The sequence below is a fragment of the Salvia hispanica genome, chromosome 6 (genome assembly GCF_029641045.1).
Source record: "Salvia hispanica isolate PSC_SH4W2 chromosome 6, Shi_PSC_v1, whole genome shotgun sequence".
Classification (NCBI taxonomy): domain Eukaryota; kingdom Viridiplantae; phylum Streptophyta; class Magnoliopsida; order Lamiales; family Lamiaceae; genus Salvia; species Salvia hispanica.
The window spans coordinates 11,398,343-11,416,465 of NC_142697.1; the positions used below are offsets into that span (position 1 = coordinate 11,398,343).

At 36.5% G+C, this 18,123-nt stretch overlaps 1 protein-coding gene, 1 long non-coding RNA gene and 1 pseudogene across 3 annotated transcripts; 1 reads left to right on the plus strand and 2 right to left on the minus strand.

The window, feature by feature from the left end:
* Positions 1 to 1,406, minus strand: LOC125206204 (uncharacterized). Its single transcript, XM_048105491.2, has one exon. The coding sequence runs from the start codon at positions 1,224 to 1,226 to the stop codon at positions 354 to 356; it is 873 nt and encodes a 290-aa protein (XP_047961448.1). The 5' UTR covers positions 1,227 to 1,406; the 3' UTR covers positions 1 to 353.
* Positions 1,407 to 14,540: 13,134 nt separating this feature from the next.
* LOC125208051 (ribosome production factor 2 homolog) lies at positions 14,541 to 16,145 on the plus strand (annotated as a pseudogene). Its single transcript, XR_016133049.1, has 5 exons — positions 14,541 to 14,631; positions 14,727 to 15,169; positions 15,239 to 15,469; positions 15,556 to 15,621; positions 15,796 to 16,145. The product of XR_016133049.1 is annotated as a ribosome production factor 2 homolog (transcript).
* Positions 16,146 to 16,391: 246 nt separating this feature from the next.
* Positions 16,392 to 17,999, minus strand: LOC125204417 (uncharacterized). The gene is made up of 2 exons (XR_007173564.2): positions 17,263 to 17,999; positions 16,392 to 17,155 (listed from the first exon to the last, which is right to left on the minus strand). It is a non-coding gene; the product is annotated as an uncharacterized LOC125204417 (long non-coding RNA).
* Positions 18,000 to 18,123: the final 124 nt, after the last annotated feature.

Consider the following 18,123-nt stretch of genomic DNA (forward strand, 5'->3'; position numbering starts at 1 on the left):
TAAAACTAAAAAAAATGTTCTTATCTCTGCATTCATTTCATTTCTGACTCGGAGACTTACACAGGTAATAACAGTACCGAGGAAGAAATGAGATACAAGATCGCAGTACCAACTGCATAAGATAAATTGAAAAAAAGTTGCATCCTACATTGAAATATCTCAATTGGAAAGAAAAAAGACACAATAAAACAATTAGACTAATGTACACTGATATGAATTTACAAGACATCTCCTTTTCTTCCCTTGGTAATGGTCGCCAAAAACAAAATCAATCAAAACACAATAAATTCAATGAAGAGAATCCAATCAAACAAAAGCAATATATAAAACTATGATTTTTTTCTTACAAAAATTCAATCTGGATTCTTGGATGCGAAAACGAGAAATGAGAAGGCAAGGTGAAAATGTGTATCCTCCAACCAGAGCCTGCTGTCCGAACCCGTCCTTGTCCGAAACAAGAAAACAGCACAGCCAGAGGAAGGCTTGAACATCCAATCATGCACATCCCACATCAAATCGATCATCAATCCATCCAAAAAGATGCTCTGATTCCCCCTAAAATTCCACTGCAGTCTCTTCACCTCGATCACGCTCTTACCATCCACCTCAACACTCAGCAAGCCTCCCCTAAACCTTATCACAATATCGTGCCACGCCCCTCCCTCGCTGAATCTCCCCCTCGCCGCGTAAACGCCGCCTCCCGAGAGCCTCTCCCCCCGCGATATCAACGAGAACTTTTTTGGCACGCACAATTTCGTCACCTCTTCCAACTCGTGCTCCATGTCCCCGAGCGTCAGCGCCAGCTCAGAGTTGACTAACACCGCCATGTAGAAGCCGGACACGGGTTCGGGCCCTGGCCCGAACCTCGCGCGGCGGAGGTCCCACAGAACGTCGGCCGTCAATCCGCCGGAGTGGAGACGCTCCGACCCCCTTTGGCGGCGGGGAATTTTGAAGTTTCTGCTCAATTTTGGCGCGGAAAATGGGTGGTCGGAGATGGTGATGGAGAAGGCGAGATTCGGAGTGCACCAGGTGATTCTGATTAGAAACTGCTTCTCGTTGGAGAGTTTGACTTTGTAAATTGAGGCGACGGCGGTTTGAATTGAAGGAGGAATTGCGGAGAGAGGTGATGAAGAGGTGTTGTTGGTTGTGTGGTTTGATGCGCCGGAGCAGTATGAATCCGAGACTTTGATCGCGTGCTCGCTGTAGCATATCGCTATGTTTTTCATTTTTCGTTTTTGATTTTAGAAATTGGGAGGAAGATATGAATTGAGCATCGATCGGTGGTAAAAGAGGGTGTGTGTGTTCTTTGCCTTTGAGGGAAGGAAGCTGTAGATTTGTGCCTTTCTTCTGCGAGAGTCTTTTTGTAACTGAAATGATTTTGAGTGAAGAAGAAATCCCAGTTATTGGACAGGTCACCGCAGATTTATGGAGAATCCGTCGCCTTAATGTTTGCATTAATTTATATAATTCAAAACTGAAGTAGGTTTTGTAACATGACAGTTCATGTGTCTAAAAAAAGTATGCGTAGGAACATTACAGCCTAATTATTGGACTATACCAACAATGTTTATAACGTACATAAAATAATATCCATCCATATATCCAGAGGATCATATGTCAGTGACTTGTTTTTAAAAGTAAATGTGACATTATAAAGTTCATGTACGTCCTGATATGTTAGTGTTTTTATACTATTTATTTTAATGCCTTAATTATATACTCCGTATTATTTTCAAACCGATTAATCATCAAATTTACAAATTATATATAGATAAAAACCCAAATTTTATTTATTCCCTTTCCGAAGTAACTCCACAAGGTTTAACAAAAGAAAAGAGGAATAATTTGTAATATGATAAATTCGTTTACCATTTTTAATGTATAAATTAAAATATAATACTCCTTAGTCCTTTCATATCTTGGAATAAATTTCTCATATCGGATAGATGCATAATACTCCCTCCGTCCACAAAAAATGAGAAGTAAGAGATAATAGAAAAAAGTAAGTGAGAAGTAGTGTTAGTGGAATGATGTGTAGAATTATTATTTTTTGAAAACTTTCTATAAATGAATGTGCACTATTTTTTTTACGGCAAAAAATGGTAAATGTGCCCTATTTTTTGTGGACGGAGGGATATAAAAAATTATTTAGCTTCGTAAAAAAATGGATAAAAAGATATAGACATTAAATAAGGACGAAGAGAAGTATAGTAGACATAAAAAGAAATTTAACAATAGTGCATATACTGAACTGAATGATTATAGAGAGAAGTTCATGAACAAGGGATTAATTTAATAAATTAAAAGTGATATTCAAGAAGAGAGTTAATTAATTGACTAATGATTGGTCTAGCTGTCATGGAAATTTTATAGGGGAAAACCAGGATGTTTTGTTTATCATGTTTTGTGTATCATGGTTCAACTGTAGGTTGCAAATCTTTAGTTAGAGAATGAGTTGAGGTTAACTGCAGAGGTTGTCTGGGCATGCGTGGTAATGGAGAGGGATAACTGGGACCACATTAAATCCTTAACAGTGTATGAGTGCAGTATTTTCAAAAGGTAACCGGTAGGACTATTTTACTCCCTCCGTCCCATTAAATATGTAATATTTGAGAATCGTCACATATTTTTATATAGTGTTAATGAAGAAAGAGTAAGTAAGAGAGATGAAAAGGTAGAGATAGAGATGTTTCCGTTTTAGGAAACGTTTCATTTCTAAATTCTAAGAGCATCTCCAATAGCGGCTAGCCGATTCGCGGCGCTAGCTGGTTGGCTAGCCGAACTACTGCGACCGGCGAGCGCTGAATCGGCTAGCCATTAGGCAAGCGCACGGCGATTTGAAGGCGCTCGCCAATGCACTGGCCGCCATTGCAGGCTGGCGATCGGCCAGCGTAATTTTTTATTATTATTGTTTTAATTTTTGAAACACTATATATTCGCGATTTTCACGTCATTTTCATTTGCACCACTTGTTTTAACGAGTTTTCTCTCTATCTAAATTTCTGTACAAGAGCAACATCGAGAGATGGACAACAACAACCAGTCTACTCCGGCGACGAGCGGGTCTCAAACTCCCACGGTACCCGTGGGGTCTGGATGGGGGCAGATGGGCGGGCAGTACAACATGTACCCTTGGCAACAGTTGATGGGATTGATGGCGGGCGGGCAGGCGATGCCGGGCGGGGGGCAGGCCAGCGGCGGGCAGGCAATGTCGGGGTGGGGAGGTACGCCGCAGATGATACAACAGATGATGGGGATGATGCCGGTATGGCAGGGGGGTGCAGCCCGGGATGCAGGGGTCGCGGGGGGGGGGGGGGGGGGGGGAGGGGGGACACGGTCTATCGTCCCACTCTTGACTTTTTGACGGCTTCGTCTCACACATCGACCCCGGTGGATACGCAGTTCACTGGGGATGACCGTTTCTCATTACAGGAGTTGGGGATCGATGTCGATGAGGCGGACACTCCCGTTCCAACAGGGGGAGCAGAGCGGGGTCGGGCCGCGCCGAAGAAGAAGAAGGACAAGGGGAAGAGCATGGTGGTCAGCGAGTCGTCGCAGCCGGCTGTTGACGACACCACCGCACGGAGGAAATGGACGGACGATGAGAACGTCGCTCTGTCCAAGGCGTGGGTGTCGGTTTGCGACGATCCCCTGGTTGCGAACAACCAGAGGATCGTCAACATGTGGGCTAAGATTAGAGCAACCTATAAGAGGAACTGCCCGCATGGAAAGGACTACACCGGGGAGGAGTGTCGGAAGGTGTGGGAACGCATTATAGCGCGGTTGGCCGATTTTTGGGCTTGTACGATAACGCCCTCCGCATGCAAACTAGTGGGCAGACTGAGGACTGCCGGAGGATAGCGGAGAGTCTGTTCCCCATGTCGGGGACTTATAAGGAATTCACCTACTGGAACTGCTATCTGGTGCTGAAGGACTACGAGAAGTTCCAGGCGGGGGTCGAAGCTGGGTGGCCGAAGAAGCAGAAGCTGAACTATTCCGGCGATTACAGCGGTAGCAGCGGTTCCCACGACCTCCCCCCGGATGCTGAATAGTTTCCGTCCCCTCCATCGTTTGCTCGCTGCACTCGCCCGGTTGGCCAAAATCGGGTGCAACGGGCAGCGAGGGGATCCTCCCCCTATCGCCCCAGGAGGTCCAGTCGACAACCCCCCCACCCACGCTCACCTTCTTCTAGCCTCAAAAAACGCGGGAGCAGATGTACAAGGTCTTCCAAGATTGGAAGGCCGCAACTAACCCATGGAGAAGAGGTTTCTTCACTCAATGCTTGAGAGCATGCGGGTCGACTTGGATGCCGCGAGGGCACAGTTGGGGGGCTCAGACGCGGGCTCAGATGCCACAGATGTGGAGGTCCCGGGTGGCGGCGGCGATGGCGAAGAGGAGTAGAGAGAGGTGGGGCTCGTGTGTGGAAGCCCGTTTTTTTTATTATGTAATTTTTTTTAATCAATGTACCTTTTTTTATATTTAAATGAAATTAATGAATTTTCCCGTATATGTCTTGTAAATTTAATTCCGTAAATTGAATTATTTTTATTGCGGCTAGCCTTTTTGCTTAAAATGATGATGTGGCAGGTGGAATTTTAGTACTGATGACGTGGCAGAGAGAGAGAGAGTGGCTAGCCTGTGGCTAGCCTATCTCCATTGGAGATGCTCTAATGGGACAAACTAAAAAAGAAAACGTTTCATTTCTAATGGGACAGAGGGAATATTTGTTTTTCGACATAAAATTTTATATAGTACTCCCTCTGTTCCATAGTAAATAGAGGCATTTCATTTTGTACACTCATTTTGAAAAAATAATTATAAATAGCTAAAATGGAGAAAAAGTAAAGTAAGAGAAAGAATAATGTAGAGAATAGTCTTATCTACAATATTCTCTCTCTTACTTTACTTTTTCTCCACTTTAACTATTTATAATTATTTTTTCAAAACAAGTGCGCAAAATGAAATGCCTTTATTACTATGGAACAGATGGAGTATTAATTTATAAATTAGTTGGATAATAAAATAAGAGAAAAATAATATTATTATTACTTTAATTTTAGAAAATATATCATTTTTAATAAAACAATTAAAAAAATATTTCATTTTAATAGAACATAGAGACCTATTACTTTAGTTTCATTAAACTTATTATCCCTAATCTTGTTTTTTTTTTTAATTTCCAAACTAAGAATACTACTCTCTTCTTCCGCCACTAAATATTCCCAGTTTCCATTTTGATCCGTCCGTTAATATTTGACACACTTACTTTTTATTCTTTTTTTGCAATGGACCCATATTCCTCTAACCTATTTACACTCAAATTTTGTTATAAAACTATTACATAAAAGTAGGACTCACATTTCACTAACTTTATCAACTCACGTGCCATTATATTTTTTAAAACGCGTGCCGAGTTAAAGTGTGACATTTAATAACAGGTAGAGGGAGTACAGTTTAGTGAAATCTCACATTCTTGTCCCATACTCCCTTCGTCCACAAAAAATAGAGCAGTTAGTGTATGACACGGATTTTAATATAGAATTGGTCAAATTAGAGAGAAAGGAAAAAAATAAGAGGGAAGAAGAAAAAGTAAGTGAGAAGTAGTGTTAGTGGATCAATGGATTAAGACAAAAATCAACTTGCAATCCGGTCAGCACATTTTTTATTGACGTGTCACTGCCCTTTGCGGCTTCAATTCCACCACGACACACACTACTATTTTTATTGTATTTTCAATATTAATATAATGGTCACATAAAATCAGCAAAAGAAAAATACTCCGTATTAGTATAATTATTTATTGAAAATTTTCTATAAATGAATGTGTTCTATTTTTTGTGGATGGCCAAAAATGGTAAATGTGCTCTATGGGCGGAAAGAGTATTAATTTTTTGACGATCATGTCTCATTTAATTACGTATTTTCAAAATAACAGTCTTCACTTAATTATTAGACTTTATAAAGAGGTCAATGACTTATTTTATGTAATACTCCCTTCGTCCATAAAAAATAGAACACATTTACCATTTTTGGCCGTCCACAAAAATAGAGCACATTTCTTTATGGAAAGTTTTCAACAAATAATAACCCTACACATAATTCCACTAACACTACTTCTCACTTACTTTTTCTCCTTCTCTCTTACTTTTTTCCCTTCTCTCTTGTTTTACCAATTTTACATTAAAACTCGTGTCATACACCAATTGCTCTATTTTTTTTGGATGGAGGGAGTATATTAGAATTGGCCCAATTCGATGTGATCTTTTTATTTGCGCATGTGAAAGTCGCACGTACCAGCCCACAAATGCAAGAGTGTGTTGAAAACCTCTATTATGTCCCATATCAACTTGTGAATGATCATGTCTCATCTATAAATTATTGGATAAACCTGCCCAATTAGCCTTTAGCTTAAATAACTAGCAAACGATATAAGGAAATAAACACGAGGAAGAAGTGTTAATTTGTTGGGTAAATAGTCATTTAAATCACCAAATTTGGTCAAAATCTAGTCAATTTCACAAAGTTTAAAATCAACTAATTAAATCACGAAATTTCAATTTTTCTATATTATCTCATGAGTCAAATTATAGGTAGAATCTTTGTTGACGTGGATTGAGATTTAAATCACGAAAAAGATGTGTGTATAACCCAAAGTGTAATCCCAAGGAACTTGTTTTTAAAATTGAATTGACATTTCAAGATCGATTTCAATGTAGAGATGCAAAGATTCCACCTAAAATCCAACCTATGGGATAAACTAAAAATTTTAAACTTCTTGATTTAATCAGCAGATTTTAAACTTTGAGGATAAACTAAATTTACCCAAACTTAAATGATTTAAATGGCTATTTACCCTAATTTATTTATATCTTTCCATAGTCATAAAAGTATCCACTATCAAAGACAAGGAAATATGGATTATTTAGCCGCTAAACTATTAGACTATATATTAGCCCAATGCATAAAGCCTAAATAAGATCCAAGACTAACAAACTTTAATGCATAGTACATAACTTCTTATTAGAACATCCTAATAAAAGCTGGATATTTTATATGTCAGTCATGTATATTTCAATAGTGGATCCAACAAACCAGAAAGTTCCTAGCTAGCTAATTCAATTAAACAATGATTTAATAATAAATTAGGTGCTTATGAAGCACGTACAGTTCGCCTTATAACACTAATGTGGACACAATGTCGATTACAAGAAAAGGTGTCTTAAATATGTAAGCAAATCGCGGTCGGCAAATACTAAACCTTATCCAATCTCATCATACAAAAGCCTTTGATCTGTGTACACACATGTGCGTATGTGTATGAAAAATGAGTATTTGTCGTGGCTAATAAATTTGCACTATTAGACACATGCAGTAGTCGAGTAGCAGTTGGGAACATTAAAGATTGCAATGTTAGAAGAGACTTCACCTCATCTTTTTATATTTTAATGCAGAATTTTTATCAATAAATTAACCATCCAAAATATAACTCCCTCCTTCCAATTTAAGATGATTCACTTTTTACTTTATTTTCTCTATCTTACTTTACTCTCTTATCTTAAGACACAAAATAAAACTGCATAAAATCTCATATCGCCCAAGGAATGAGTTATTTCCCTGAGACGGAGAGAATACTATCTATCATGTCATATTTGATGGAGGCCACGATATTGGAATTCATACCAGAAAATCTGGTTTAGATGATGACGGCAGAGTCAGTGTCTGTGGCGTCGTGTTTATGCTTGTTTTAATGATTTTTCAGTGCAAAAGCTATCACATCTCATGAAATAATAAGTTCTTATCTTTTCTTGTTTTTTAAGTTTTGTTGAGTACTAAATTATAACTACTCCAGTGAATATATATGTGTTTACGCAACCTGCATGGACACTGAAAATAAAATCAAACTAACTGACATTTCATTAATTAACATTCCTTCCTATTTGGATCTCATTTTATTTGTATGGAATTTTTATTCCATATAACAAAGAATAAAATTTTGAATAAGAAATAATTAAAATAAGTGCAATTGTGCAACCTAGGGATCAGTATATAATAATGATAAATATAAACGAAAATTAATTTCTTGAATTTATTTGTTGTCTCCGTCTTAATTAAAGTTTGTCCAAATTAATTGGAATTGATTGAATCGGAATAGAATTGAATTTAATTAATTTATTAATACGATTAACACTATACATTGATTTTCATTATGTATACAATCGCAGTTCATTAAAGTAAAGCGATTGTTTAATTTCAGTTTATTTTTAAATAGATTTTATATTTATGGAAGGCAAAAAGGAGAGATTTGGGAGGATTGGAATAATGTGAGATGGTCGCATTGTCTATTTTAAAGGGCATTAATGATCCACCACCTTCCACCAGCAATGTTTGGTTTGGTGATGCATACGGATGTGGAGTCTTTTGCTAAATAGGCATCTCACCTTCAACCACTAGAAAGACCAATATATTTTTTACATATTAGGGCATAAATTATCAAAACAATCACAAATAGGAGGCTCATAGTCAGGCTAATAGTAATAATAATACGAGAGTCACTATTTTTTTCTAGTTTAAGAATTTTGACCCACCTCTATTTATATAGATTCCTGCCCAATATTTTTTCACTTGATAGAGTGAATACCTTAAAAATTGTCATATATTTAAATTCCATCAACAATTTATGAAGCAAATCATGTACTTGTGAAGAAACGAATATTTTTTCATTCTCCAATGGTAAACAATAATATGTCCTAATGATGAGTTATTTGGTTAATGACAGAAACTAAAATAATTAACTATAAATGAAAATAATTTCATAAAATGAATTCACATAATACTTTCTAAATAAAATGAATTTAATTAATTAACTCATTGTTTGTTAAATTTAATTAATTTATTTTACCAAGAATTATTTAGTTGAAAATGGTCAAAGTTTACGTACAATAGAACATTTTTTCTTAAAACACTTCTAGGGATGTAATCAACCTGATTTGTTTATTATTTATCTACGTGAATTTTCCATTTCATGTTAATTTGTAATTTTCAGATTTCCTTGGACACGATAAAATAAATTTTAAGAAAATACTATGAATTTGTTGGCAACATTTTACAGAGTTTTGGAGGGGAATCCTTTGGGAAAGTATAATTCGTTTAGTTTGGAGGACTTAAGATTTGTTTTTTTACTTGTTTTCAATTATTGTACTCCACTATGTATAAATATAGATTTGTTAGCTCAAGCACTTGGGCACTCCTGGCCTCCATTCAGGAGAGCCGAGTTCGACTCACGTGAAGACCATAATTCGTGTATAGTATACTCCTTCTATCCCACAAAGTTTGTCCCAGTCATCCGGCGAGGGAGTAGTTTTGTTTCCCTTTCAAGTTTTTTATTTTGTCAACACTTCCCATTTTTTCAAATAGAGTAGCTATTAATGTTAAATTACACACTTTGCAACCATAATTCGTGCATAGTAGTTTTGTTTCCCTTTCACAAAGTTTTTATTTTGTCAACGCTTTTTTTCAAATAGATTAGCTATTAATGTTAAATAATACATTTTGCCATAAAAAATTTCTCCTAATAATTATTGTATTTATTACGATTATTTAAGATAATTTATTTCAAAAAATTTGATTATTATGAAAAATAAATATGTCATATATGTATTGATAGGGCGCTAAGACCAATCCTACATCATTAGATCTTAAAATGAGTGGATGAGATTAAAGTTCATGGATTTCAATAAATAGTAGATAAAATATAACAAAAGGGTAAAATAGTCAATCTATTAATATACTCCATCCATCCCGGCTAAGATGACACATTTCTTGGCCGGAAGGGATTTTAGGAGTTATTGGTTAAAGTGTTTAATTGGAGAGAGAAAAGGTGAGTGTAAGTATTAACATAGAGAATAGAGAGAGAGAAAAAAATGAATATTTTAATAAGAGTAGGAAAAAATGGTTGAGAGTATTAATTGGAGAGAGAAGGTTTCCAAAAAAGGAAATGTGTCATCTTAGTTGGGACAAACTAAAAAGGAAAACGTGTCATCTTAAGCGGGACGAAGGGAGTAAAAATTTTCACGATTTTTTTTATATAAACATAGTATATTACAAATATCACCACAGTGACATGAGAATCTCAACATAAGTACCCAAAAATATCAATACAATTTTATTGATATTGTGCATGTCTTATGTTGAAATTCTTTGATGCATTTATTGATATAGAATATGTTTATCAACGTATGGGAAAATTAAAATATAAATTATAAAATTTCATCATCTGATTATCGTCGAAACTTATATATCTCTAGCTATTGTCATCACCCTTATACTCCCTCCGTTCCATAGAAATAGGCCCTTTAGGGTTGGCACATGTTTTAATGTGTAATTGGTAAAGTAAGAGAGAAGGAGAAAAAATAGTTGAAATTGTGTAGTAGCTGGTGGGACCATAAATGATAAAGTGAAAGAGGGGAAGAAAAAAGAACCATAACTGGATATGGACTATTTGTATGAGACGGACGAAAAAGGAAATATGACTTATTTCTATGGGACCGAGGGAGTAGTATTATCATACACTAATCTATCTGCACAACTTTACTAATGTCATAACTACTTGTGGAGATAAATATAAAAAAATATCACGCAACTGTTAATTATAGTTTGGACCCCAGAGTTGAAATCATATGTCTGTCACTGTCCATATTTATAGTTCCTATATTCATTGTATTTACTCTCTACATCCCATAAAAATAAGGACACTTTCCTTTTTCGCCGGCCCATAAAAATATCTCATTTTCATTTATGAAAAATAATCTCAAACCTATTACCCTTCACCATGTACATTAATTTACATGCAACTTATAGTCTTATACCACTATTTTAACTAAACTTCTCCTCATCTCTCTTAATTTAATAATTATACATTAAATTCCGTGATGCTTGGGAAGGAGAAAGTATTTATTTTATGATTTCACATCATTTCAATGTCATAACCACTTTTGACTATGCTTATATTAACATCATATTTCAGGATGGTGCAGAGTATTAAACCTAAGATTCATTGATTTGTTTGTGAATCTGATATACAATCAGCTTAAATTAATCAAAATATGGCATCAATATATATTTTCGCAAGCTTTCAAATATGTAGAGATAATTAAGCCTCTGGCCCGCAGTTTTGCCTCTAAATAGAAGTTACAGGCTGCTACTAACTATGGCATTATTAATTAATCAAATTATGGCGTCATTAATTGTTTGCGACACGTTTTCATGAAAATTTATGTCGGATGCAAATGTGACATCAATTATAATATGCTTCATTGCTTACAACACACAATTCTTTTTAATGTTTTAAGATGCAAGAAACATCACAAGGACCACTGAATTCGCGCCCATATCTCAATAGCACGCTTAAACTATCAATTCATTGATACGTATGCTAATGTACAAATTTTATGCTCGTATACTTTTTGAGAAAAATAAAAATCCAAGTAATGAGAAGAATATGTAGGTATAGAATATACCTTACCCTGTAATAACTGACAATCAATCAAGTTTGGTGCCAGCCTTATTCTTTGCTTTTCAAATAGCCCAAGTGGGTTATTAATGATATCTATGGATTTATAATACCAATACTCCATCCGTATATGAAAAATAGATCACAATGTTAATGGCACAGATTTTAATATAAAATTAATAAAATGAGAAAAAAGTAGTGTTAGTGGAATGTGAGATCAATATTATTACTAATGTTTAATTGTAGTATTAGGTAGCAAATGTGGGATCCTTTTCAAAATTAGTCTATTTTTCATGGACAACTAAAAATGACAAATGTGATCTATTTTGGATGGATGGAGTTAGAGGTGCCCACGGTTTAGGAACTGGCGGTTACGGTTCCGGTTTTAGAAATTGTTGAATCGGAACCGAACCGCGAGGGTGTTTCGCGGTTACGGTTCCGGTTCCAAACCGGTGGTTTTTCCGGCGGTCTTTTTACGGTTTTTCACGGTTTCGAATCGCCGGTTTTTTGCGGTTCCGGCTTGGTTTCACGGTTTTCTGGCAGGTTTTCGCGGTTCCGGTTTGGAACCGCCCGAAACTAGCGGTTCCAGCACAGTTTCAGTTCGAAAATTTTTGAACCTGAACCGAACCACGATTCAAAAATCGACGGTTTCGGTTCAGGAAAATTCTCACAGTTACGGTTTCAATTTTAACCGCGGGTTCGGTAAACCTTGGGCATATGTCTAGATGGAGTATTTAATACTCCCTCCGTCTTCTAAAAGTAGATCACATTTGTCATTTCTGAATGTCATTTAAAAATTGGCCAATTCTATATAAGAAAACCTTTTTCTTCTCTACTGAGGTTGGTCTCATTCACCATTAATAATATCCAATCATTTTTTTATCTCTCTCTTACTTTATCAACTACATTAAAAGTTATGTTATTTCAAATATCTCTATTCTTTAGAACGAAGAGAGTACTAAATAAATTTTCATTTTGATATCGAAAGGTGAGAAACTAGTTAATCTTGTTTACCTGTCAAATTTTACTTTACAATTTTATTACTCCATTTTAAACGTTAAATTATGAAATATGGAGTAAACGCTACCAATAAATTAACGTAGTACTAACATGTAAATGACCGGATAAGATTTCATATGCTCCCTTCTATAAAAATAGACTATTTCTTCATGACATGAAAATAGTTTGTATCCATTTATGTTAATTTTTTCTGCTTTTATTTTACTTTATAAAAAAATTTATGTTCCCCACCATTCACTACACAATTTCAAGTACTTTTCTTCTCTATCTTATGCATTAAAACTCATGTCAATTTTAAATGATTTATTTCTATGAAACTGGGAAAGTACTACTACTTCTTTCTTACTTCCATAAAAAATAGTCACATAAGTAGATGACACAAGTTTTAATATAAAATTGGTATATTGTGAATAAATAAAGAAATTGTGAGTAAAGTATGAGAGATAAAGAGAAAATGTAAATAATAGGAGAGACAAGGATAAAAGAATAAGTAAAAAATTGGAAGTAACTGGAGACATTGAGACTAATTTTTGTGGACGGATGAAATAGAAAATGTGACTATTTTTCGTGATAGATGCTTATAACATGCATGTTGCTAAGTGCCAGCTATTTCACAAATAAGTAAGTACTCCCTCCATCCCATTTTAGGAGTCCCGGTTTACCATTTTTGGGTGTCCCACTTTAGCAGTCCCGTTTGAAATATTCTATAAATAGTATTAGTCTCCACATTTCACTACTCTTTTTCCACTCACATTTTATTATAAAACTAATATAATAAAGTAGGACCCACATTCCACCATCTTTTTTCACCAACTTTCCTTTACATTTCTTAAAACTCGTGCCGAACTCAACCGAGACTCCTAAAATGGGACATATCCATTTAATAACCAATTCTTATTGTACAACTACATATCATGAATATTGCATGTACTTGTAATAAATATTTTATGCACTTATAATAAACATGTAGTGAACTATTCCAATTTTTCTGAAAAGTTTATTCTAATTTTTTTGAAAAGTTACTTTCAATTCACAATTTCGGACAGAGTATAATTTTAGGGTGGAAGCAGGGTCAACATCGGGGTCGACGAAATCTCAAACGCTCGATTATAGTATAAATTCTTGGTGTTCTTCGGAAGGTGGTGGGGTCGGACCCCACGCGACCTCACCTTTGTAGTCATACCAGCGAGTTTATACTCCCCTGCTTGTTGTGTGTAGTCTTATACTTCTTCCATTTGCTAATAGTTGATACAACTTTGGTTTTATGAAATTTTAACGAAGTGAGTAGAAAATGTTAGTAAAACGTGCATCCTATTTTTTTATTAGTAAATTATGAGTAGAATGAATTAGTGTGTATGTTCTATTACCAAAAAGTAATAAAATGTAAATATGACAAATACTAGCTGATAGAACGAAAAGGAAAATAGAGAAATAACTCTGCCAAAAAGTAATAAAATGTAAATGTGACAAATACTAGCTGATAGAACGAAAAGGAAAATAGAAAAATACTCTCTCTGTCCGCAAAATATTGTCCAAGTTTGACTCGGCATGAGTTTTAAGAAATGTGAAGAAAAGTAAGTAGAAAAATAGGTACCGCATTTATATATTAGTTTTATAATATAATGTGAGTGTAATGAGTTAGTGGAAAATGATGTCCATTTACCAAAAATAGAAAAATGCAAAATGAACAACATTGCGGACGGACTAAAATGATAAAATTGAATAACATGTCACAGACGAGGGAGTAACTCAGCTAGTAACAGTAGCATCTAATCGTCCAAATCACATTAGTATTATTTTACTTTGTGAATTAATTTATCAGATTTGTACTCTATCCTATCAATCACCTTGGGCGTCGGTATGTATAATTCAATATTTCAATTCGTAGCGGCCCATATGATGAGGCCGAAGAGCCAATTTTGACATGGAAAGCCTTAAAAAGGCCCAATAACAAATCGACTCTTAAACCCTAATCGGTCCCACACTCTCACTTTCTGGGGTTCAAACAAAATCGAATTTGTTGGGTTGGAGCGATGTTGAAGATAAAGACCCCGAAAAATGGCAGAATCAAGAGAGAGCTTGAAAAACGCGCCCCGAAGCTCGTTAGTATTTGAATTCCTTCACATTAAGCTCCACCTTTTTTATGTGAATTGAAGTTTGAACTATTGTTTGATGAATCAAAATTGGATCGTTGCAGGTGGAAACTCGTAAGAAGACGTTTATACTTCACGGGACTAAAACGAGCAGCGTTTTGAATTCAGTGTTAACCGAAATTCATCAGAAATGATAAAATTAGGCCAATTTTGTTCCTTGATGTACTTTATAGTGATGGTTTTTACTTTTGTTTTGGATAATAAATCACTAGCTGTTTGGTTTAAATTTAATCATGTTGCTTTTCTCTTCTGCAGTTTGCTTCACACACTAAGAAACGACCAAACAATCTTATACTTGGACGTTTCTATGACCACCACATATATGATCTTGTAGAGGTGGGAATTGAGAATTTCAGAAGCATGGGATCTTTTTCGTATGATAAGAAGTTGGCTGAAGCCCTTATTTGCTTTCATCGGAGGAGCTTTTGAGAGTGTTGACGAGCTCAAACACCTTAAGGAAGTCTTGCTTGATCTATTCCGCGGAGAAGTACGTCTTTCGTAATTAGTAGTCTTCTGCTGTTTCACTTACTGTGTCTATGCTTTACTACTCATCTAGGTGATCACAAACTTGAACCTGGCTGGGCTAGATCGTGTTTATTTGTCGTCAAACAGAATATTTTTCTCCCATTTTGCGCTACGTCTTAAAAAATCTGGCACCAAAGTTCCGAGGATGGAGCTTGTTGAGGTTTGCCCATCCATGGACATGGTTGTGCGTAGGCACCGTCAACCTGATGACAGCCTCAGAAAGGAAGCAATGAAAATGGCACCTGATTCGACAAAGAAAAAGGTTTGACTTGTAAACCTATTGTTGCTATCTCTTAATCCATATGCTCTCTGAAACAACCATTTCTAACTCTTTGTTATTGGTTTCAGGAGAAGAATGTCGTCAAGGATGATATTTTAGGGAAACTCGCAAAGATTTATATTCCAGACCAAAAGGTATGAAAACTAAAAAAATATTCCCCTAACTTGCAATGTGTTGTTTCAGCGTTCTCGTATTATATTTTCACTCGACTGTTGGTGTATTGTTCTTCTATCACCTGATAGCCCAAAATCAGTGTGCTAGATTTGGCCGTTGTGATTGTTTTCTCATCCATATTTGTTTTGTTGTAGGTTGGGAGTGTGCCACTCGCTAACAAATCAAAGGGAGTGAAGAGGGAGCGACGGGAGGCTAAGGCGGGAAAGAGCGAAGGGGACAATCCTACAACACCAAAGAAGCAAAACCAGGATTCTGAATGATTTTGTTATATCATTTTAACCAAAAGCATGAGGGAGATGAGATTCTGCTGACATTCATTCACCAAATGGGTTGTATGATTGTGTTAATGCCCTAGGAATCAATTTTGAGCCACATGACATGGTAATCAAAAATCAGGTTGTTAGTTGTTAGTTTTAGATTAAATTGAAGAGTTGACGCTAAATGTATGTTACTGTGACTTGGTATTTTATAGATACTATATTGATATACCAAAAAATCTGAGAAATAGTGACCATGAATTTTGTAGACAAGAAAAAACAAAATAAGATAAAATTATCAAAATGTATGCACTGAAAAAGTGAAAAATAAGTTAATTATTCTCGATATTGACTTCAAGTGTGGAATCTAGTCTGTGTCTTTGATTTTGTTTGCATTCCTCTAGGCATCGATTACAACCTTCTCTAAAGTATTACATACATGAGCAATTATGAAGTCCCATTGTTATGAATAATAGAAGCATAAAATAAAGTGTTTCATTAAACGAGGCATACACAAAACGTGTGGGGAGTTACAGCAGCATCCTAGGCTACAAAATATTTTACACCACTTCCATCTTAGTCCAACAAAATGCGACATAGTTTAAACATACTAACCACCATACTTAGCTGCTTAATTTAACTACAAAATATAGTAGAACCCCACACAAGCCCACCCAACTGCTCCTCAAGTTTCATGCATCTTCTGCTTCAGTAACATCTTCACATAGCCGAGTCGAGCATTCGCAGGCATCCCCATAAAAACCTCAAGGCGCTGCGACTCATCGCTGAGTATATTGCACAGCTCGTACCTCTCGTCAAGGGTGAGGCCATCAATAGTCTCGAGCTTGTCAAACACAGCTTGCCTCGCCTTGCCCAAATCAAACTCATACCCAATCCTCGCATATATGGCTTCAAACCTGGAGTTAGTTTCGGCATGGAGATTGCCAAGAAATTCCATCAGTGCATCATCGCTCGAACCATTCTTCCGCTTGACGGAGCGAGTTTTGATAGTATGGGTCTGTCACTCATCATTGTCTAACCCGTGGTCAGGCAAGTAGGCCTGCTCCTCTACTGGGCTGTTAGCTTCAGTCGGCACATCATCCAAAGACGGGTGGTAATTGCTCTCGTTGCATTGACTACGGACAGGTTCTAGAGGGCGGATTTCCTCAGCCGCTGTGTCGAGCTGCTCAGCCCCACCATCAAAAATGCACTTCCAGGTCTCCCAGAAGGGCCAAGACTTGTGGTGCATAAATTTGGCATTTTTGTCAGCTTGCATTGTAATGTTAGAACAATGGGAAATTAGGCACAAGTAATGCATTAGAGCATTAGATAATCGAAAAATACCGCCACAATATGCTCCCATTGTTCATCATCACGGTCAATTTTGTAATCACCGTGGGGATTGAGTCCAACTCCCGTGCGTCCCAAGATTCTGCGCAGACTATTGTAACTTTTCTTCTATGCTTGAAGTTTAGAAGTGATATGAGGAGTGCCCTTGAGGTCCGACTTTGGGAACTCCGCGCGGATAGCGTCTTCGATAGCCCGGTCGGAAGCCATTGTCCAACTTCCAACCTCGTGCTACGAGATCAGCCAAGATTGTGGCCAGAATCTCTTCCTCCTGCATCCTACGTGACCGATGGCCTTTGCGAAACTTCCGCGGCCCCGGCTCATTTACAGCTGCTGGGAAAGGATAAAATTCCAAAAGGAAACTTTAGAAATGAAGAATACAACATACAATCTAACTATGAAGGAAGCATAACTAAATCCTGCACTGGCGGAACCAATTACAGTAGCACCGCCTGGGCATTTTGCAGTAGACATATCCTATTTGTGCACAACAAACCCAAATTGCAATGAAAAACCAGTAGTGAACCGACACAGAGCAAATTCAATCGATTCTAGGGCAAAAGGAAAATAGAAACCCCAAATCAAAGCATATTGATTAGAAGTGGAAGCCCTGAACGACCTCCTCGTTTGCAGCTTTCCCCTCTTTGTAGGGCAGAGGGGATTCAGTATTTGACAATTGCGCCTAAAATTTTCGTTCTAGCGGGGACGTGGGGTCCACATTTTCGCCAAGGTTAATTTTGTTAAAAAAATGAGGGATATTGGTCCTAAAATCATGAACTTTGATCAAATTTTGGTATTTTTCACAAATTTTAAAATTAGTCTAAGATATCACAAACTTCATATTTTGTTTGTTATTCT